This window comes from Chenopodium quinoa, unplaced genomic scaffold, assembly GCF_001683475.1.
Source record: "Chenopodium quinoa cultivar QQ74 unplaced genomic scaffold, ASM168347v1, whole genome shotgun sequence".
NCBI lineage: Eukaryota > Viridiplantae > Streptophyta > Magnoliopsida > Caryophyllales > Amaranthaceae > Chenopodium > Chenopodium quinoa.
Window position 1 is genome coordinate 2,740,081 of NW_018743199.1, and position 23,458 is coordinate 2,763,538.

At 42.1% G+C, this 23,458-nt stretch overlaps 1 protein-coding gene across 1 annotated transcript; it reads left to right on the forward strand.

The window, feature by feature from the left end:
• Positions 1-9,510: 9,510 nt before the first annotated feature.
• On the forward strand, positions 9,511-23,436 carry LOC110733485 (conserved oligomeric Golgi complex subunit 7-like). The gene is made up of 10 exons (XM_021913542.1): positions 9,511-9,795; positions 11,420-11,509; positions 11,617-11,736; positions 11,824-11,925; positions 12,009-12,286; positions 19,226-19,371; positions 20,421-20,616; positions 20,791-21,463; positions 22,078-22,410; positions 22,598-23,436. Exons 1-10 carry the CDS (start codon positions 9,511-9,513, stop codon positions 22,877-22,879), a joined length of 2,505 nt encoding a protein of 834 aa, XP_021769234.1. The 3' UTR covers positions 22,880-23,436.
• Positions 23,437-23,458: the final 22 nt, after the last annotated feature.

The window sequence follows — 23,458 nt, forward strand, 5'->3', positions numbered from 1 at the left end:
ATTAAATGATCCAATTAAAAGCCCAAGGTCAAGGTTCATCTCTCCAATTGTGCTAAAGTCAAAGATCAGCCCTCAAGGCAAGCCAATTGGGCTAAGGCCCAACTTCTCCATGTATGAAGAGGTATAAAAGCCATCAATATTACATTTTTACAGACATTCTGATTCATGCTCATTAATTCAAGCAAAGCCTCAAGCAACTAAATTCTCTTGCATAGTGTTCTCTTTCAACACATTGTACTGACTTTAGCATCGGAGGGGCCTTCCTCGGCAACACCCCCGAGGCTAGTTTACGTGTGTTTATTGTGCAGGAAACCTTCGGCCCAACATAACTTGGACCGAATCTAGTCTTCTCCGTTTCATCGGACCTTCGGCAAGGTCCCATTGTTTTCACCCGAAACAATTTGGCGCCGTCTGTGGGGAAGACTTTCAATAATCTTTAAGCCAAATTTCTAACCAAGATCATCTTGCAATTATCTTAGTAGCAATGGCTAAGAACCGCAAGAGCAAAGGCCTCCGTCAAGGAGCGGGCGAAAAGCCTAAAACCCCTACACCATCACCCTCGCCGGACCGGAACTCTCCCAAGGGTGCCAGCTCGGGGGGAGGATCATACAAGGAGGATTCCCTTTCTCCCGTAATTCATGACTCTCATCATAGGCCGAGTCACTCTCGGTCTAGCAGGGGTGAGTCCGATCATAGGACACATTCAGTGCCCCAAAGCCAACCATCGACTGTGCGCCCTCAATCCCATACTCGGCCGAGGACCCCTTTGACGGGGCCCAGCTCGGAGGAGGTGGCAAGAGCGCTGGCAGTGCTCATGGAGGCGATGAGGGCACAAAATATGCCACCACCTCGTGATCGAACTCCTCCGCATACCCGGCATCAGCGGAGGAAGCTAGACCATGATGGTGGGAAGCTTCCTTCCTTCCGGGAACTGGAAGAGTGGGAAGAGGATACCTGGAAAAATGAAAAAGAGAGGAAAAGGAACCCTCAATTTTTAAAAGGATCCTCATCCTCCCGACCAGAAACGCATAAGAGCAGCAGCTCAGCTTCTCGGCCAGAATCTACTCACTGAGAACCTGAGACTGTTCGCCGAAGCGTCCTCGACCGACTCGGCGGCAAGGAACCGAGCGTGCGCAGTCGCCTCTCGTTCCCTGCGGCCGAGGCCCAGACTTCCTCTCTAAGGACGAAAACCACTCCTACCTCTCTAAGAGGGCGGAGCGCGGTCCCTTCGGCTAGGAACAAGGGCAAGGCCGTTATGCTACCCGCCAGTTCGCCATTCGAGCAATGGATACTGGAAGAGCACGTGCCCACGGTTAAAATACCGTCGCACATCACATATGACGGGACCTCGGATCCGAAGGATCACGTGGCCTCGTATGAGACTCATATGCATCTTTGCCCCAGATCCGAAGCGACTTGTTGCAAATATTTCCCAACCACTCTCAAGGGGGTCGCGCAAGCGTGGATCTCCAAGGGAGTAAAGCAAGGCTCCATAACAGGGTGGGATGATCTGTCCTCCAAATTTAGGAGCAAGTTTTCCACGGCAAACCGCCGAGAGAAGACTACTGCAGAACTCATGAGTCTGCAACAGGGGGAAACTGAAAGCCTCCGAGACTATCTGACCCGTTTCAGTAACGAGTCATCCAGCGTCTCTCAGCTGGACCAGGGGCTAGCCGTTTTTGCAATGCAGAATGGCCTTCAGCCTGGGAAGTTTCTAGACTTCATGGTCATGCATACCCCGCAGACCTTGGAGGAAGCTCTGAATGCCTCGGATAAGTTCATCCGAGCCGAAGAATGGAACAAAGCGAAAACCCAACCTCAATTCGGGGGAGGGAAACAAAAACAAATACCCTTGTCTAAAGGCCAAGGCCATAAGGCAAAGGGAAAGTCAAAGGCCTCGGAGCAATCTTCGGCCAGCGACCCAAAAAAGGAAAAATCTGCCTCATACACAGGCAGATACGAATCCTACACTCCGCTCTCTCTTCCACGCGCCAAAATTTACAGCGTGACGAAGGAGGAGCAGAGTTACCGAAAGCCGAGACCACTCCCAAAGTGGTATCAGCGAAAAAATAAAAATCAGTGGTGCGAGTTTCACGAGTCTTCGGGACACAACACTGAGGAGTGTATCCAACTGAAGGACCAGATAGAGGACATGGTCCCGAAGGGATACTTGAAAAAATACATCGCGGATCACCGCGAGAAAAAAGAATCCGAGAAGTCAGCAAAGGACTCTCGGCAAGACCTCGACTTCCCCCGGAAGAACAGTAAAAAGCCGGAGGGGAAATTCCCTCCGATCAATGTTATCTCGGGAGGAATATACTCTCGGAGGGAGCACAAGCGACACCTTAGAGCTTTGACTCACCAGGTGAACAACGCTGACATTCAATCTCCCCAGTCGCCGATGCCGAACATGACGTTCACAACCGCCGACTGCCGGGGGATAACGTTCCCTCACGAGGATCCGTTGGTGATCATCGCCACGGTGGCCAACCACGACGTCAGTAAGGTCCTTGTTGACGGTGGCAGCGGAGCAAACATTCTGTTTCGAAAGGCCTACAATCAAATCAAGCTGAAGCCCAAGCACCTTACGCCGGTACCCTACCCGGTATCCGGGTTCAACGGGGCTTCAACTTATCCAGATGGGAAGGTGACACTTCCTATCACCATCGGCTGCGATGAGGCAGCCAGGAACGTCATGATTGAATTTTTGGTCATTGACGCTCCTTCAGTGTACAACGTGATTTTGGGGAGACCCATAATTCATGAGATCCAAGGGGTCGTCTCAACTTATCATCAGCTGATGATTTACGTCTCAGACGCCGGCTTCCCCGAAAGGATACAGGGCAACCAAAAGGACGCCCGAAGGTGCAACTACCTCAAGCCATCCAGTAGTCGCCCAGATGACGACAAGGATGAGGAGGAGAAAGAAAAAGAAAGAGAGCCAAGCACAAAAAAGCCGAAAGGCCTAAGTGCTTCGGCCCAAGGATCTGTACCCAGAGGTAAAGGGCCCGAAAGGGAAAAGGCTAGCTCTTCAGCTGAGCCGCAAGACTCAGAGAGTCAGCCGAAGAACAAAAAGACTGGGACACCTGCTGACATAGGCAGCAGGCCAGATTATGAAGAGTCCAGTCCATCAGCAATGGACATGGACCAACAGACTGAAACAGTTGAGTTGGCCGAAGGAGACGTTGAGAAATGTGTAACAATCGGGATGGACCTTGATCCGAACACCCATTGTGAACTTATTCAGCTCCTTCGGGACAACAGAGATGTGTTTGCTTTCTCGGCAACTGATATGCCCGGGATAAGTCCAGACCTCATCTCCCATAAGCTTAATGTTGACCCAACGTGTCGACCAGTTAAGCAAAAGAAGCGGAATTACTCCGCTAATAAGAACCGAGACATCGCAGCCGAGGTCAAAAAATTGCTGGAGGCAGGCTTCATCGAGCCTTGCCAATATCCAGAATGGCTGGCAAATGTGGTGATGGTTCAGAAGGCAAATGGTACCTGGAGGATGTGCGTTGACTTCACGGACCTAAATAAGGTTTGTCCGAAGGATTTCTATCCCTTGCCGAGGATCGATCAGCTAGTCGATTCGACAAGTGGCCATGCCTTGCTTAGTTTCATGGACGCATTCTCGGGGTATCATCAGATCTTCATGCACCCCGACGATCGAGCAAAGACAGCATTCGTCACGAACGATGGGGTGTACAATTACAAAATGATGCCCTTCGGATTGAAAAATGCGGGGGCAACCTATCAAAGGCTGGTGGATCAAGTTTTTGCCGATCAAAAGGGCCGAAACATGGAAGTCTATGTCGACGATTCGATCGTCAAAAGCAAAAGACCTGAGGACCATGTTAAGGACCTGGCTGAAACTTTCGCCACCTTAAGAAAGCATCAAATGAAGCTGAATCCGAAGAAGTGTGTCTTCGGCGTGAAGTCAGGGAAATTCCTTGGGTTCATAGTCAGCAAAAGGGGGATTGATGCCAATCCCTCCAAAGTCAAAGCGGTGCTCGACCTTCCTGAGCCGAAAACAAAGCGGGATGTTCAGCGGCTCACCGGAAGAATGGCAGCCCTCTCGAGGTTCATTTCCAGAGCTTCGGATAAGGGGTTACCTTTCTTCAAAGCCCTGAAACTCCCGAAAACAAAAGAGCTCGTTTGGGAGGAAGAGCAAAAAGACGCCTTTAAACAGCTTCGGGAGCATCTGGCTCAACTCCCAACGCTGGCTAGCCCAGCAGAAGGAGAAACTTTGTACCTGTATGTGGCCGTTAGCCCAGCCACCATCAGCGCAGTACTGCTGAAGGAAGAAAGTAAAAATCAGCAACCGATCTACTTTGTCAGTCATACACTGACGGATGCCGAGACTCGCTACCCTCTACTCGAGAAAGTCGCTTTCGCGGTAGTAGTAGCTGCTCGGAAGCTGAGGCCCTATTTTGATTGCCATCAGATAGTGGTCTTAACTGATCAGCCGTTGGAAAAAGTTCTCGGCAAGGTTGAAAAATCTGGTAGGCTAGCCAAGTGGGCTTTTGAGCTCACCGAATTCAGCATCAGCTACCGTCCGAGGGCTGCCATTAAGGCTCAAGCTCTAGCGGACTTATTGGCCGAATGCTCATACCAAGAAGCGCTAGACAGTGAAAAGAAAGTCTGGACCGTGTTTACGGATGGATCTTCCACCGAAAACGGTTTGGGGGCAGGAGTAGTGATAACTTCTCCCGAAGGCAAATCCTTTGAGTATGCACTAAAATTTTCTTTTAAGGCCTCGAACAATGAAGCCGAATATGAGGCAGCAATCGCCGGCCTAGAATTGTGCATCTCCCTGGAAGCCGATCATGTCTGCCTGAAAACAGACTCTCAGCTAGTTGCATATAAGATCAGCGGCAGCTACGAGGCCAAAGAGCCCTCCATGATAGCTTATCTTGCCAAGATCAAGTCAGTCATTGCAGAGCTGGAAACTTTTGAGGTTCAGCTGATCCCAAGGGGTCAGAATACTCAAGCCGATGCACTCTCCAAACTTGCCAGTTCATCTCTTACCGAGCTGAACATATCTGTATTGTAGAAGTGCGTCGAGAGAGAAGTGTCGACGAAGCACCTGAAGTGTGCTGCGCTGACCCAGAGCCTAGTTGGATGGACCCCATCCTAGGTTTCAAGCTTCGGGGAGAGCCTAGTTGCTGAAATGCGTGGGACCAACAGATGCAGATTATATCCTACGGGAGATTCACCTCGGCATCTGTGGGAACCACATTGGGGGAAGGACCTTAGCCCACAAGTCATTGAGGGCTGGATATTACTGGCCCACCATGATTGCAGATGCTAAGGAGCTGGTTCGGAAATGCGAAAAATGTCAAAAATACGCTCCAGTTATCCATCAGCCAGCAAGGGATCTTCAGCCGATCCTTAATCCACTCCCGTTTGCCCAATGGGGACTGGATATACTGGGACCATTTCCAGAGGCTGTGTACCAGAAAAAATGGCTGATAGTTGGTGTCGACTACTTCAGTAAATGGATCGAGGCCGAAGCAGCCTCGAACATTACAGAGCAAACTGTCAGAAAATTTATCTGGCAGAATATCAACACTCGATTTGGCATCCCGAGAGTATTTGTCTTCGATCATGGGAGGCAATTTGGTAACTTACCGTTGAATATGCCAGTTTGATGCCGAACTGATCTGTATACCGCTTCAACGGTAAGTTACCAAATTGCCTCCCATGATCGAAGACAAATACTCTCGGGATGCCAAATCGAGTGTTGATATTCTGCCAGATAAATTTTCTGACAGTTTGCTCTGTAATGTTCGAGGCTGCTTCGGCCTCGATCCATTTACTGAAATAGTCGACACCAACTATCAGCCATTTTTTCTGGTACACAGCCTCTGGAAATGGTCCCAGTATATCCAGTCCCCATTGGGCAAACGGGAGTGGATTAAGGATCGACTGAAGATCCCTTGCTGGCTGATGGATAACTGGAGCGTATTTTTGACATTTTTCGCATTTCCGAACCAGCTCCTTAGCATCTGCAATCATGGTGGGCCAGTAATATCCAGCCCTCAATGACTTGTGGGCTAAGGTCCTTCCCCCAATGTGGTTCCCACAGATGCCGAGGTGAATCTCCCGTAGGATATAATCTGCATCTGTTGGTCCCACGCATTCAGCAACGAGTTTCTCCCCGAAGCTTGAAAGCTAGGATGGGGTCCATCCAACTAGGCTCTGGGTCAGCGCAGCACACTTCAGGTGCTTCGTCGACACTTCTCTCTCGACGCACTTCTACAATACAGATCTGTTCAGCTCGGTAAGAGATGAACTGGCAAGTTTGGAGAGTGCATCGGCTTGAGTATTCTGACCCCTTGGGATCAGCTGAACCTCAAAAGTTTCCAGCTCTGCAATGACTGACTTGATCTTGGCAAGATAAGCTATCATGGAGGGCTCTTTGGCCTCGTAGCTGCCGCTGATCTGATATGCAACTAGCTGAGAGTCTGTTTTCAGGCAGACATGATCGACTTCCAGGGAGATGCACAATTCTAGGCCGGCGATTGCTGCCTCATATTCGGCTTCATTGTTCGAGGCCTTAAAAGAAAATTTTAGTGCATACTCAAAGGATTTGCCTTCGGGAGAAGTTATCACTACTCCTGCCCCCAAACCGTTTTCGGTGGAAGATCCATCCGTAAACACGGTCCAGACTTTCTTTTCACTGTCTAGCGCTTCTTGGTATGAGCATTCGGCCAATAAGTCCGCTAGAGCTTGAGCCTTAATGGCAGCCCTCGGACGGTAGCTGATGCTGAATTCGGTGAGCTCAAAAGCCCACTTGGCTAGCCTACCAGATTTTTCAACCTTGCCGAGAACTTTTTCCAACGGCTGATCAGTTAAGACCACTATCTGATGGCAATCAAAATAGGGCCTCAGCTTCCGAGCAGCTACTACTACCGCGAAAGCGACTTTCTCGAGTAGAGGGTAGCGAGTCTCGGCATCCGTCAGTGTATGACTGACAAAGTAGATCGGTTGCTGATTTTTACTTTCTTCCTTCAGCAGTACTGCGCTGATGGTGGCTGGGCTAACGGCCACATACAGGTACAAAGTTTCTCCTTCTGCTGGGCTAGCCAGCGTTGGGAGTTGAGCCAGATGCTCCCGAAGCTGTTTAAAGGCGTCTTTTTGCTCTTCCTCCCAAACGAGCTCTTTTGTTTTCGGGAGTTTCAGGGCTTTGAAGAAAGGTAACCCCTTATCCGAAGCTCTGGAAATGAACCTCGAGAGGGCTGCCATTCTTCCGGTGAGCCGCTGAACATCCCGCTTTGTTTTCGGCTCATGAAGGTCGAGCGCCGCTTTGACTTTGGAGGGATTGGCATCAATCCCCCTTTTGCTGACTATGAACCCAAGGAATTTCCCTGACTTCACGCCGAAGACACATTTCTTCGGATTCAGCTTCATTTGATGCTTTCTTAAGGTGGCGAAAGTTTCAGCCAGGTCCTTAACATGGTCCTCGGGTTTTTTGCTTTTGACGATCGAATCGTCGACATAGACTTCCATGTTTCGGCCCTTTTGATCGGCAAAAACTTGATCCACCAGCCTTTGATAGGTTGCCCCCGCATTTTTCAATCCGAAGGGCATCATTTTGTAATTGTACACCCCAGCGTTCGTGACGAATGCTGTCTTTGCTCGATCGTCGGGGTGCATGAAGATCTGATGATACCCCGAGAATGCGTCCATGAAACTAAGCAAGGCATGGCCACTTGTCGAATCGACTAGCTGATCGATCCTCGGCAAGGGATAGAAATCCTTCGGACAAACCTTATTTAGGTCCGTGAAGTCAACGCACATCCTCCAGGTACCATTTGCCTTCTGAACCATCACCACATTTGCCAGCCATTCTGGATATTGGCAAGGCTCGATGAAGCCTGCCTCCAGCAATTTTTTGACCTCGGCTGCGATGTCTCGGTTCTTATTAGCGGAGTAATTCCGCTTCTTTTGCTTAACTGGTCGACACGTTGGGTCAACATTAAGCTTATGGGAGATGAGGTCTGGACTTATCCCGGGCATATCAGTTGCCGAGAAAGCAAACACATCTCTGTTGTCCCGAAGGAGCTGAATAAGTTCACAATGGGTGTTCGGATCAAGGTCCATCCCGATTGTTACACATTTCTCAACGTCTCCTTCGGCCAACTCAACTGTTTCAGTCTGTTGGTCCATGTCCATTGCTGATGGACTGGACTCTTCATAATCTGGCCTGCTGCCTATGTCAGCAGGTGTCCCAGTCTTTTTGTTCTTCGGCTGACTCTCTGAGTCTTGCGGCTCAGCTGAAGAGCTAGCCTTTTCCCTTTCGGGCCCTTTACCTCTGGGTACAGATCCTTGGGCCGAAGCACTTAGGCCTTTCGGCTTTTTTGTGCTTGGCTCTCTTTCTTTTTCTTTCTCCTCCTCATCCTTGTCGTCATCTGGGCGACTACTGGATGGCTTGAGGTAGTTGCACCTTCGGGCGTCCTTTTGGTTGCCCTGTATCCTTTCGGGGAAGCCGGCGTCTGAGACGTAAATCATCAGCTGATGATAAGTTGAGACGAGCCCTTGGATCTCATGAATTATGGGTCTCCCCAAAATCACGTTGTACACTGAAGGAGCGTCAATGACCAAAAATTCAATCATGACGTTCCTGGCTGCCTCATCGCAGCCGATGGTGATAGGAAGTGTCACCTTCCCATCTGGATAAGTTGAAGCCCCGTTGAACCCGGATACCGGGTAGGGTACCGGAGTAAGGTGCTTGGGCTTCAGCTTGATTTGATTGTAGGCCTTTCGGAACAGAATGTTTGCTCCGCTGCCACCGTCAACAAGGACCTTACTGACGTCGTGGTTGGCCACCGTGGCGATGATCACCAACGGATCCTCGTGAGGGAACGTAATCTCCCCAGTCGCCGGTGCCGAACATGAAAATCTGTTTGATTTTAATTTCTCTTCCAAACAACGACCAACTTTGTGGTTCTTGGATCGAAGAGGTAACCTACTTGGAAGTGAGAGGAGTCTCAGCTCAAATGTTACTCACGAGTCACCTACAACAATGAGCTTGCTCAAAAGAGGAGAGACAGAGAATAGTGAGTAGGGTACTCTTAATGGCTACCAATTGGCTAGCTAGCCTAGTGCTCTCAAGTCCTTACTTCGCTACTCCAAAACTAAATCACCTACGAGTAAATGTTAATCATTTAGCCGGACTCACTACTCTAAACTTCGTGACCATCCCACAACCATATGGACTAGACCTCAACTCCCCGCTCCATGCGACGGTGCGACTTGGGCCGTTTCTAGTTTTCTCACACTAAACTCCTTTTTCTGTTAGTTTCTTACCAAATAATTATAATGGTTAGATCTCCCTCATCTTTCTCTCCAGTGTATTTCATCTTCAAAACCTCCATTTTTAACCAGCTCAAAAACCTCTGATTCAAATGAACTCACACTCATTCATCAACCTACATTTCCACATTTCTTGATCATTCTCTCACTTTTTCAATCAATCGATCAATTCATCAAAATTCTGGAAAAATGATGGTAGATTTGGGAGCATTTTCCGACGAAAAATTCGACGCCAAAAAATGGATAAACAACGCCGTAAAAGCGCGTCATCCGCAAGATGTGTTGGAGAATCACTTGGCAGATCTGGAAATGAAGCTTCAGTTGATGTCTGAAGAGATCTCCGCTTCTCTTGAAGAACAAAGTTCTGCCTCCATTCTCCGTGTTCCACGCGCCACTCGTGACGTCATCCGTATTCGCGACGACGCCGTTTCTCTCCGCTCTTCCATCTCCACCATCCTTACCAAGATTAAGCAGGTTTGATTTAATTTGATTTTTTTTTTTGGTTTGATTTTGTCTGTTAATCAAGAAATTTGAGGATATTTGATTGATTTTGTGTTAATGCATATTTTAATTAGTGACAAATTATGGATACTTGCGGAATTGTGGAATTGGAAGTAATGCTGTCAAATTTAGTATATTTTGTTGTATTTTTGATGATATGAGAGTGTGATGAATTACTTGATCCTAGTTATGGTGAAAATTAAGATGAATTTGTGCTAGACATAGTGTGCAATTAGCTAGGGTGTTTACGGATCGTGTCGAATAGTTGTTGCTCTAGTGAGACCATTTAAATGAAGGTGAAATTAGAAATCAATATAGTCTTGTATTATGAGATTAGTTGAAATGTAAGATATGAATTCATGTAAGTGAAGTTGCCATCATAGATAACAACAGCTACACTTTCTAAACTTCTAGTACAAAAATTGAACATTTAACCATTATGCAAGAGCAATATTTCGATGCATAATTTAGACTTTGGACCAACATATATATTGTATATCTAATGACCCAAGAAAATCAAGGGAGGTTGGGACCCTACCAGCCCAAACTAAGATTCGCCATTGTGCCTCTGAAATACAGAATCTAAACTGATAAACTATTGTTTGACAGCTTCCATAAGGCACACAATTGCGGTGACTAAAAACTTAATGGAAGTGCAGCAATTTGATTAAAACATAGTATAGACTGTTAAAAAATAAAGAGATAAGGGCTGCTGTCCACAATTCAATGCAAATGGCACTTCTTTAAAAGAATCAAGAGGTGGAGTTTATTTCCTGATAAGCTAGTATTGTCTTTTGGTCCAATTTAACCAGCAACTTTACCTTATAAGTGTGAAACTATACTCGGGCAAACAAATTTTGATAACTGAGGATTTCAGTGTGTTATAGCATGTACTAGATGTTAGATTTTTTAGATGCTGAAACAACAGCTTGCTAAGCTGGGTTCAGTTCAGAAGGTTTTGAAGTTTGTACCTTTGACTGACTCTAGGAATTATGGAACTGACTCTAGCGCGTAACAATTTTGGTCATAATGGCCCTTTTGTTGTCGTTGTTGTTGTCCCGAGTTTGACGGTAAAAAGTTTATCTATTACCATTGAACTGAAAGGAATAGTTTGGGACTTTTATCATAGAAACTATCTCTGTTACTTCAAGGTCTCCAACAATTCTCTTTACCAAATTAGGGGGCAAAAACTGAAAAGCCTTGTTAGATTTGGATTGATATATACTTTCATAAGTTAACCAACCAAGAATTAGTTTGGTACTAATTTTGGGAAGCTGTTTATTCCCTAATAGTGTAATATAGTCCAGCTTAGTTATTAACTGCAAAGTAACTTCTGTTTGTCCCAGTAGAGGGTTTTATTGCCAAGTCTTGCTCACTTCAACGTATAATCTTGAGAATTATATGTACTATTGAAAGTAAGCTGATCATCTCTACTATAAAATGTCAAATAGTATTTGAGTTGATGATTTTTTTTGGGATTGATCGCATAGATCTTGCTAATTACTTGAAGGGCTGTGGCTACATGTGTCTCTTGTTCTTTCATAGAATTGTTGCTCAATGAGAGCTCTTTTTATTACTTTGTCTTAACTCTCCTCAGGCTGAAGGCTCCGCTGCTGACTCTATTGCGGCTCTTGCAAAAGTTGACACTGTCAAACATAGGATGGAAGCTGCATACAAGACATTGCAGGTTTTATATAATTTTTTTCTTTTAAAAATCTTTGTACTTTATGATCTAGTTGATGTGGCTGAGAAAAGGTCAAGTCCTTAATAAGGCAAGTTTGGTGTGCTATATAGGATGCTGCTGGGTTGACCCAATTGAGCTCAACTGTAGAGGATGTTTTCGCGAGTGGTGATCTTTCACGGGCTGCTGAAACGTTAGCCAGCATGAGGCATTGCCTGTCTGCAGTAGGGGAGGTATGATGTTTAGCTGCTTCCTACTAGTCGTAAATATGTTCTATTTATGCTGGCCTTAAGATTATTTTTTCGGTGCTATACTTTTAGGTTGCTGAATTTGCTAATGTGAGGAAGCAACTTGAGGTCTTAGAGGATAGACTGGACGCGATGGTGCAGCCTCGATTGACAGATGCCCTGTCAAATCGTAAAGTAATGTATTTATATGGGTTTTGCATTGTCTGCTCCTATTATTCTCCTTGTGTTTCTTAAACTCCTTTGTTCTTACTATACAGATTGAAGTTGCTCAAGAGATGCGAGGAATTCTTGTGCGAATTGGTAGATTCCAGTCCCTAGAAGTGTACTATACAAAGGTTCACCTCAAATCCATAAAAAAACTTTGGGATGAATTTGAATCCAAACAGCGAATCAATAAGTTGGCAACTGAAAAAAATGATGGGCAAAGGCAAGCTAGTAATGACTTCCAATCAAATCATTCAGGCCTTTCTTTCTCCAAATGGTTGCCAAGCTTTTACGATGAACTACAACTCTATCTTGAGCAAGAATGGAAATGGTAAAGTCACAATTTTCTTGTTGTGTCCCTTTCTCAGTTGCCTTTCCTTAAAAAGCATGCTAGGCTAAGATTCTTTGCTTTCATACTTTTGTCCTCTTTTGTGAAGTTTTCCTTGCTTTCATATGAATCTTAGAGTTATTATTTTTCTTACATTTTTTTTTAAAAATTTTACTCTCCAATAGTAATTTTCTCCGGCTGTTTATGGCTAGAGCTGTGAGGTAAGAGTTGGTCAGGTAAACTCGGGTCGGGTCAATTCAGATTGATTCCATAACCTATGCGGGTCAGGTTTGGGTTGGGTCATGCTTGAGTCGGGTCACGTGACTCAAGTCGGGTCATACTTCTTATCGGGTTTGGGTCGGGTTAATAACAGGTCAGGTTACATTCGGGTCAGGTGAACAATAAGTCGGGTTTAATTCGGGTTTTCACAGGTTAAAACAGGTTAGGGTAATTCTCGGGTTCGAGTCGGGTTCGATTCAAGTCAATAATTTGCGGGTTAAAATCAGGTCGGGTCATTCTCGGGTTTGAGTCGGGTTCGGTTCAAGTCAATAATTTGCGGATTATAATCAGGTCGGGTCATTTTCAAGTCGGGTCATTCTCGGGTTCGGTTCAAGTCAATAATTTGCGGTTTATAATCAGGTTGGGTCATTTCCAAGTCGGGTGATTCTCGGATTTAAGTCGGGTTATGTTCAAGTCAATAATTTGCAGGTTACAATCAGGTCGGGTCATTTCCAAGTCAGGTCATTTCGGGTTCAAATAACTATAAATAGATAATTATCATTTTTATCAAGCTAATTATTTCCTATGACTATAATATATATGGCAATATACTAGGGAACTATAGTCTATAATTTAGGAAGATAATTATCTTCTTTGACCATACAACAAATATATACTATATTTAACTCTTAAATTTGAGGATGATGCTCCTTTCTTTTGCTGGCATAGACCGACTTGGTCTCCCAAGACAAAATGTTTTGATCAACAATAATAAGGTGGTCTAAATAGCATTTAAGGTGATTTGAAATCTGGTCAGAAACAATTTGGGTTGAATTTAGGTCGGGTCAATAACAAGCCGTGTTCATTTCGAGTCGGGTTAGTAACAGATCGGGTTGAATTTTTGGGTCGGGTAAGTAATAGGTATGGTAAAATTCGGGTCGGGTTGAATTTGGGTTAGGTTAATAACAAGTCGGGTTGATTTTGGGTCGGGTTTGTAACAGGTTGGGTTAAATTTGGGTCGGGTTAGGAACAGGTCAGGTTGAATTCAGTTCATGTTAGTAACAAGTCGGGTTAAATTTAGGTTTTGACGGGTTAAAACGGGTTTGGGTCAATTTCGGTTCAAGTCGGGTTCGGTCCAAGTTAATTAAATTGGCCGTTGTAAACCGGTAAATTGGTCGTTTAAAAGCAAATTGAATGGTTCCACATACCCGATTGGACTTCCGGAGGGTATTAGGGACCATGGTAAACATTTTGGCAATTTTTATTTTCGGGCGAAAAAAAGTCAAAAGATTCAAAAATTGAAGGCTAATATCCACGCTTTTTGAGGAATTTAGGAGGTTTCGTGGCCCGGTGTCGAAAAGTCTTGAAATTCTATGGGATACATCTCGGGGTCATATAATGTCGTTTGGAACCATATATGATCATTATTTGTTGCTATAAATGTTCGTGGTAGGCTTGAATTAATGAAATCGGTGCAAGTTGTAAACCGGTATATTGGTCGTTTAAAGGCAAATTGAATGGTTCCACCCACTTAATTGGAGTCCCGGCGGTCATTAGGGACCATGGTAAACATTTTTGCAGTTTTTATTTCCGGGCGATAAAAAGTAAAAAAATTCCAAAATTGAAGGTTAATATCCATGCTTTTTGAGAAATTTCGAGGGTTTCGGTGCTGTTGTCGAAAAGAAATGAGATTTTAGGGGATACATCTCGGGGTCATATAATACCGTTTGGAACCATGAATGATCATTATATGTTGTCATAAATGTTCGTGGTAGGATTGAGTTAATGAAATCGGTGCAAGTTGTAAATCGATAAATTGGCCGTTTAAAGGAAAATTGAATGGTTCCACCCACCCTATTGGACTCCCGGAGGGTATTAGGGACCATGGTAAACATTTCGGCAATTTTTATTTCCGAGCGAAAAAAAAGCCAAAAGTTTCAAAATTGAATGCTAATATTCACGCTTTTTAAGAAATTTAGGAGGTTTTGGGCCCGCTGTCGAAAAATCTTTAAATTCTAGGGGATATTTCTCGGGGTCATATAATGCCGTTTGGAACCATATACGATCATTATTAGTTGTTATAAATGTTCGTGGTAGGCTTGAATTAATGAAATTAGTGCAAGTTGTAGACCGGGTAAATTGGTCGTTTAAAGGCAAATGGGATGGTTCCACTCACCTAATTGGACTCCCGGAGGTTTTTAGGGACCATGGTAAAAAAATTTGCAATTTTTATTTCTGGGCGAAAAAAAGTAAAAAAAATTCCAAAATTGAAGTTTAATATCCATGCTTTTTTAGAAATTTCGAGGGTTTCAGTGCTGTTGTCGAAAAGAAATGAGATTTTAGGGGATACATCTCATGTCATATAATACCGTTTGGAACCATGAATGATCATTAATATTGTCATAAATGTTCGTGGTAGGCTTCAGTTAATGAAATCGGTGCAAGTTATAAATTGATAAATAGACCGTTTAAAGGAAAATTGGATGGTTCCACCTATCCAATTGGCCTGCCGGAGGGTATTAGGGAGCATGGCTAACATTTTGGCAATTATTATTTTCGGGCGTAAAAAATTCTTAAAATTTCAAAATAAAAGGCTAATATCCATGCTTTTTGAGAAATTTTGGAGGTTTCGTGGCCGATGTTGCAAAGTCTTGAGAATTTAGGGAATACATCTAGAGGTTATATAATACAGTTTGGAACCATATATGATCATTATATGTTGTCATAGATGTTAGTGGTAGGATCGAGTTAATGAAATCGGTGCAAGTTGTAAATCAGTAAATTGGCCGTTTAAAGGCAATTTTGATGGTTCCACCCACCCAATTAGACTCTCGGAGGGTATTAGGGACCATGGTATAAATTTCGGCAATTTTTATTTCCGAGCGCAAAATAAGTAATAAAATTCCAAAATTGAAGGTTTATATCCATGCTTTTTGAGAAATTTTTGAGGTTGGTTATGGTGTTGAAAAACATAGAGATTTTAGGGAAGACATCTCGGGGTTATATAATGCCGTTTCGAACCATATATGATCATTATATATTGTCATAAATGTTCGTGGTAGCCTTAAGTTAATGAAATCGGTGCAAGTTATAAATCGGTAAATCTGCCTTTTAAAGGCAAATTGGATGGTTCCACCCACTCACTTAGACTCGCGAAGGGTATTAGGGACCATCGTAAACATTTCAGCAATTTTTATTTCTGGGCAAAAAAAAGTCAAAAGTTCCAAAATTGAAGGCTAATATCCACACATTTTGAGAAATTTTAGAGGTTTTGGGCCCAGGGGATATATCTCGAGGTCATATAATCTCGTTTGAAACCATATACGATCATTATTAGTTGTTATAAATGTTCGTGATAGGCTTGAATTAATGAAATTGGTGCAAGTTGTAAACTAGTGAATTGGTCGTTTAAAGGCAAATTGGATGATTCCACCCACCTAATTGGACTCCTGGCAGTTATTAGGGACCATGGTAAACATTTGTGCAATTTTTATTTTCGGGCAAAAAAAGTAAAAAATTCCAAAATTGAAGGTTAATATCCATGATTTTTGAAAAATTTTGTAGGATGCGGGGCCCGTTGACGAAAATTCTTGAAATTCTAGGGGATACATCTCGGGGTCATTTAATGCCGTTTGGAACCATATATGATCATTATTTGTTGTTATTAATGTTTGTGGTAGGCTTGAATTAATGAAATCGGTGCAAGTTATAAACTGATAAATAGACCGTTTAAAGGCAAATTGGATGGTTCCATCCATCCAATTGGACTCTCGAAGGGTATTAGGGACCATGGTAGAATTTCGGCAATTATTATTTTCGGGCGAAAAAAATTCTAAAAATTTCAAAATTAATGGCTAATATCCTCGCTTTTTGAGAAATTTTGGAGGTTTTGGGGCCCAATTATCGAAAAGACTGTAGATTTTAAGGAATACATGTCGGGGTCATATAAAGTCGTTTGGAACCATATATAATAATTATTTGTTGTTGTAAATGTTCGTGGTAGGATTGAGTTAATGAAATCGGTGCAAGTTGTAAACCGGTAAATTGGTTGTTAAAGGCAACTTGGATGGTTCCACCCACCCAATTAGACTCCCTGATGGTATTAGGGACCATGGTAAAAATTTCGGCAATTTTTAATTTCCTAACGAAAAAAAAGTCAAAAAATTCCAAAATTGAAGGCTTATATCCACGCTTTATGAGAAATTTTTTTGGTTGGGTACGTTGTCGAAAAACCTAGAGATTTTAGGGAATACATCTCGGGGATATATAATGCCGTTTGGAACCATATATGATCATTATATATTGTCATAAATGTTCGTGGTAGGCTTGAGTTAATGAAATCGGTGCAAGCTGTAGATCGGTAAATCGGCCGTTTAAAGGCAAATTGGATGGTTCTACCCACCCAATTGGATTCCCGAAGGGTATTAGGGACCATGGTAAACATTTCTGAAATATTTTTTTCCGTGCAAAAAAAAGTCAATAGTTCCAAAATTGAAGGCTAATATCCACACTTTTTGAGAAATTTTGGAGGTTTTGGGCCCGTGTCGAAAAGTCTTGAAATTCTAGTGGATATATCTCGGGGTCATATAATGCTGTTTGGAACCATATATGATCATTATTAGTTGTTATAAATGTTTGTGATAGGCTTAAATTAATTAAATTGGTGCAAGGTTTAAACTGGTAAATTGGTCGTTTAAAGGCAAATTAGATGGTTCCACCGACCCAATTGGACTCCCAGCGGTTATTAGAGACCATGGTAAACATTTTTGCAGTTTTTATTTCCGGGCGAAAAAAAATAAAAACAATTCCAAAATTGAAGGTTAATATCCATGCTTTTTGAGAAATTTCGAGGGCTTCGGGTAAAGCTCTCAATTTTGGTAAACGGGTTAGGTTTGGGTCGATATGAGTTGGTCGGGTCGGGTCAATTCGAATTAATTCCATTACCTATGCGGGTCGGATTGGGGTTGGAACTGCTTGAGTCGGGTCACGTTAGGTCATACTTCTTATCGGGTTTGGGTCTAGTTTAGGTCAGGTTAATAACATGTCAGGTGAACTATAGATCGGGTTTAATTCGGGTTTTCACGGGTTAAAACGGTTAGGGTATTTCTCGGGTTTGAGTTGGGTTCGGTTCAAGTCAATAATTTGTGGGTTAGAATCAGGTTGGGTCATTCTCAGGTTTTAGCCGGGTTCTGTTCAAGTCAATAATTTGCGGGTTATAATTAGGTCGGATCATTTTCAAGTCGGGTCACTTTCGGGTTCAAGTCGGATTCGGTAAGTCAATAATTTGCGGGTTATAATCAGGTTGGGTCATTTCCAAGTCGGGTCATTCTCGGAGTCAAGTGGGTTATGTTCAAGTTAATAATTTGCAGGTTACAATCAGGTCGGGTCATTTCCAAGTCAGGTCATATTCGGGTTCAATTAACTATAAATAGATAATTATCATTTTTATCAAGCTAATTATTTCCTTTGACTATAATATATAAGGCAATATATTAAAGAACTATATTTTATAATTTAGGAAGATAATTATCTCCTTTAACCATACAACAAATATATACTATATTTAACTCTTAAATTTGAGGATGATGCGTCTTTCTTTTGCTGGCATGGACCGACTTGGTCTCCCTTGACAAAATGCTTTGATCAACAATAATAAGGTGGTCTAAATTGCATTTAAGGTGAATTGAAATCAGGTTAGGAACAATTTTGGTTTAATTTAGGTCGGGTCAATAACAGGTCGTGTTAATTTCGAGTCATGTTAGTAACAGATCGAGTTGAATTTTTGGGTCGGGTTAGTAATAGGTCCGGTAAACTTCGGGTCGGGTCAATAACAAGTCGGGTTGAATTTGGGTCAGGTCACTAACAAGTCGGGTTGATTTCGGGTCGGGTTTGTAACAGGTTGTGTTAAATTTGGGTCGGGTTGAATTCAGGTCAAGTTAGTTACAAGTCGAGTTAAATTTGGGTTTTGACAAGTTAAATTTGGGTTTTGACAGGTTAAAACGGTTTTGGGTCAATTTTGGTTCAAGTCGGGTTCGGTTGAGGTTAATAATTTACGGGTTACATTCGAGTCGGGTCATCTCTAAGTCAGTTTTATTTTCGGTTTCAGGTCTCACATACTCGGGTCAACTCGGGTCTAGGGTTGGTTTTAGGTCGGATCAGGTCGGGTTTGGGTCACCATTTTTTTTCGGGTCAGATGGGTCGGTTATTAATTGGGTTTGAGTCGATATTTCTGGTCGGGTCAACTTTTGACAGCTCTACTTATGGCTACGTCTTTAAGAATCTAAGAATGAATTTTCCACAAGATTGATAAAGTCATGAAGATCAAACACCACTAAGCATCGATCTACAGGGAGGGTACGTTATGTAGTCGCATAATAATTGAGTTATTATTGACTTTACTAATAAGATAGGTAGTCACTTAAGGTAGCAACGCTATTAATAGAGCATATTATAGAGAGGAAAAGCATGCTGAGTATTATTAAGATTTTTTTGTAGTTTTCTTTTACCTGCTTGGAGAGAACAAGCCTCTTGGATGTTTGAAACTGTCTTCTATTATTGCTGTTTTCCAGATGTTAAGCAGTCATTCTTCATCTTCTTTTAATCCTGTCCAAAGCTAAAGCTGAGTTTTAGCAGGCACCCTTTGTGAATTTGTGTTCATTATTTTGGCAATTTGGCTTGTCATTTATTTTGCTTCATAGAAGTTATTCACGTGTTATTTTTCAGGTGCGCAATTGCCTTTCCTGATGATTATACAACACTGGTACCAAAGCTGTTAATTGAGACAGTGTTGGCTATTAATTCAAGCTTCATTTCCCGCATCAATCTTGCAACTGGAGATGCTGTTCCTGAAACAAAAGCATTAGCTAAAGGTTGAATAAACATCCCTAAAGCCTTATTTTATATGCTCCCATTGCTCCATAAAACAAGGTCTATTGGCATTTTTGCTGTCATCTAGTTTTAAGGGCATACTTAGGCTTTTTTTTTTTTTTTTTTTTTCTCTGCTGTTCTAACATAAAATATTTTGAAACTATGAATTTAGAAAAGTATTTTAACAGGTCTGTTGATATTATATCTACTTTATTAAAATAATTATTGTTAACTTATTTCTATTAATGTTCTTGAAGACAATGAAATTTGACGGTGTGACATACTAGCTGTAGAAAATCTGTTTTCTTTAGGATGGAAGGAGTGATAGAAAGGTGCAGGATCATGTCACCCCCAAATTCTTCTTTTTTTTGCATGTCTACGTATAGGTTATGATTTTACCTTGCAAGTGGAATTCCTACTCTAAAAATTCCGAAAGTATTAAGTTTCAACCTTTGGGTATAATAGCAGGAACAGAAAATTCATTACTTAATAAATATGAAAGATTTTAGTATTGATGTGATGTTTATTCAAAACAATTAGTTGCCAGTTTTATTTTGTAAGGTGAGATAAATTGCATTTTGGTGTGCCAAGCTGATAGATTTTTGCTCTGGTGTGTTATTAGTGTGATGCAATTAGATACCCTTTTCAATTAGTGAGGAGAGATAAACTGCATTTTATTGTGCCCCATATGTATCAGATACATGTCTTTTATGAATAGGTCCTGTGTTGTTTAGAAACTGCCATTGTTAGCCAATAAAGTTGTATTGAATGATGAAAAGAGGGCTGAGGACTATGTCCAAACTTAGGAAGTCTTGGTGGAGCCTCGATGTAGAAAGACTTTCCCTCTCATGCTTACACTCAGCCAACTGGGGTAGTTTCTGTGAGATGGCTATAATTGCTCTTTGCTTTACTAGCATTCTAACTGTCATGTGAATCAATCTAATTAAGGTGACTTTATAAACTGTAGATTTTACAGCTGGCCCGACATAGGTGCTTTAGATATATAGATGAGCTAAAATAACAAAGTTTGTTCTCTAATTCATATCTTCAGGGACATTGGATTTATTATCTGGTGATATGCCCAAAGGAAAGATTCACAGCAAGCATCTTGATGCAATGATCGAACTGCATAACGTGACAAGCACTTTTGCAAGAAATATCCAACACCTTTTTTCAGAATCTGCGATGCAAGTATTACTTGATACAATGAAAGCAATATACTCTCCTTTTGAGACATTTAAAAAGAAGTAAGTTGAAGGCTTTGAATTTAAAATTAACTCATTTTGATCTTGCTTTGAACTGTTTTTGCCCATTAATTGAGCTGTAGCTCAGTAGTGCATGCCAAGTTCCTTAGACTAATTTGCAAATTATTACTTTGATGCTTCATAATTCTAATTGATATGTAAATCTTTGTGTGATAGATACGGGCAAATGGAGCGTGCTATCCTTGCTTCTGAGATTGGGAAGTTAGATCTTAGAGGAGCTGTTGCTCGTGGAGTAGGTGCTCAGGGAATAGAACTGAGTGAAACTGTTAGGAGGATGGAGGAGTCTATTCCTCAAGTCATTTTGCTTCTTGAAGCTGCAGTTGAGAGGTGTATTAATTTTACTGGTGGTTCTGAGGCAGATGAGCTAATTGTGGCCTTGGATGACATAATGTTGCAGTACATTACTATGCTTAATGAGACATTAAAATCATTAAGAGCAGTATGTGGAGTTGATAATACATTTGACATTGCAAAGAAGGACTCTGGATTGGACAAAAAGGAAGTAACACATAATCCTCGTAAAGCTGACCTAATTTCAAACGAGGAAGAATGGTCCATGGTACAAGGGGCCTTGCAGATTCTTACTGTTGCTGATTGTTTAACGAGCAGATCCTCAGTCTTTGAAGCTTCACTGAGAGCTACTCTTTCTAGATTAAGTACAAGTCTTCCTGCATCAGTATTTTCTGTGGACCAAAATCAGAGACAATTAGCCATTGACAATGAGTATGCGAATGTGAATTTAGATGAAAGAGCTGCTCTAGATATGGCTTCTGTACGTTTAGTTGATGCTCCTGAAAAGGCTCGAAAGCTAGTTGGTCTTTTGGAACAGGCAAGTACAATTCATTTGGTTTCATCTCTTCTTTTCTAGTCAATATATGCTCTAGTATTTTGTGGTCTAAGGAAAGTGCAAATAGATCGGGGGTTTATGAGTTTAGTGTAAAATTGGTCCAGGGATAGAGCAGCTGAAGGGGTTGTTTAAGAATCTATGTGAACTTATTAGTCGTCTGACGAATCTCTATTTGAATGTTGTCTTAAATATTAATTTTGTATGAAATGATGTGAAATTTAATACAAAGGGGCAAGGGAGTAGGTAGATTTTTTTGGTCAAGCTGCTTTGGCAAATACGGAGAAAGATTGTAGCAAATGAAAAGAGGTCTTTGGGCATCAGGTCATCATATATGAAAAGCTTTTTGAGAATCTTAACTGCTGTTGTGATAACGGGTGTTTAACCAATGTTGAATCACTAACAAATTCTATGACCCTCATCCATGGCTGTTATATGTGCTCTTCCTCTGTTTAGGGGCTATATTAGTATATTGAGGTGTTATTATTAATAAAATGATTTTTGTTTCCTTGGGAATCTTTGTATATATATGTTATGTTGTCTTATTTAAGGTGTATAATAAACTTACTAACTTTAGAAAGCTACTTATGGTTGTGCAGTCTAAAGACCCTCGGTTCCATGCACTTCCACTTGCATCTCAGAGTGTTGCCACATTTGCAGAAACTGTTAATGAGCTTGTGTATGATGTCCTGATATCAAAGGTACGACAGCGTCTTAGTGATGTGTCACGCATGCCAATCTGGGCATCTGCAGAGGAGACTAGCGCTTTTCCTCTTCCAAGCTTTAGCTCATACCCTCAATCCTACATCACTAGTATTGGTGAGTATCTCCTTACCTTGCCCCAGCAGTTGGAGCCCCTTGTAGAAGGTATCTCCAGTGATGATGCCAATGCAGATGATGCCCAGTTCTTCGCTACTGAATGGATGTTTAAGGTGACATCAATTTACCTTTTGCTTTTCCAGTTATCTGTTGAAGTTTTTTATTCTTGATTCCCCCTCCCCCTCCCCCCCCCCCCCCCCCCACCTTCACTTTTCCCCTATTTATTTTGTATATGTTCCCTTTATACCTGTTTGTGTTCATGATGCCTGCTTATACTTTGTTATTCCTAAACCTTTGAAGGTTGCGGAGGGTGCAGCTGCAATATACATAGAACAATTGCGAGGGATTCAATACATTACTGATCGTGGAGCTCAGCAGCTCTCAGTTGATATAGAGTATTTGGCAAATGTTCTTTCAGCTTTGTCAGTGCCAATTCCCCCAACACTTGCAACATTTCAGACATGTCTTTCCATCCCTAAAGATCAACTAAAAGATCTGATCAAGTCAGATTCCAGCACCCAGCTTGACCTTCCAACAGCCAACCTCATCTGCAAAATGCGACGTGTAAATCTAGATCAATAGTTTTGATGCCAAAATATGTCCTTGCACTTGTTTCCTTCATAAAATCTAAATATTATACTTGAACGGTTAAGCCCATTATCTCTGGCTGGAGCTGTCTAATACATTTGGAAGGAGCGATAAAGCATTTGAAGACAATGCATATGACCATCCATCACTTCGAAAATCAACCAACAAGCCTCAATTTTGTTTCAATAGTTCCTCATTTTATGCTTTTTGGGGAGATCCGTTTTCAATCAAAATATGTGTACTAAATGTATGTTCGAGGCCTTCGAGCACAATGTCGCTCCTAGTTGTACAGTTTTGTGAATTATACCTTTGAGCTTTGCCATTACTAAAGGAGGGTAGCTGAAGCGATACAGGAAAGTTATAGGCCCTATTTTTCTAGGCTCTTCAATCTTTCTTCTCTCTATATTATTATTGCTGAACTGAACTTGGTTTGTGAGTTAGATTTGAACAGAAAACACAGTAGAAAGTTGCACTTGCTCAACTATATTTGTATTTTACGAGAATAATTAGATAATTTTGTTTTACAATAGTTTTGCCACCATTCAATCTAATGCATCTGTATTGATATCTACA

Excerpts from the sequence above, each read along its gene's own strand:
- LOC110733485 (XM_021913542.1), top strand. The coding sequence starts at position 9,511 with ATGATGGTAGATTTGGGAGCATTTTCCGACGAAAAATTCGACGCCAAA. Across the intron at positions 20,617-20,790 it reads TTTGAGACATTTAAAAAGAA|ATACGGGCAAATGGAGCGTG; the intron begins GTAAGTTGAAGG and ends TTTGTGTGATAG. Across the intron at positions 22,411-22,597 it reads CTACTGAATGGATGTTTAAG|GTTGCGGAGGGTGCAGCTGC; the intron begins GTGACATCAATT and ends AAACCTTTGAAG.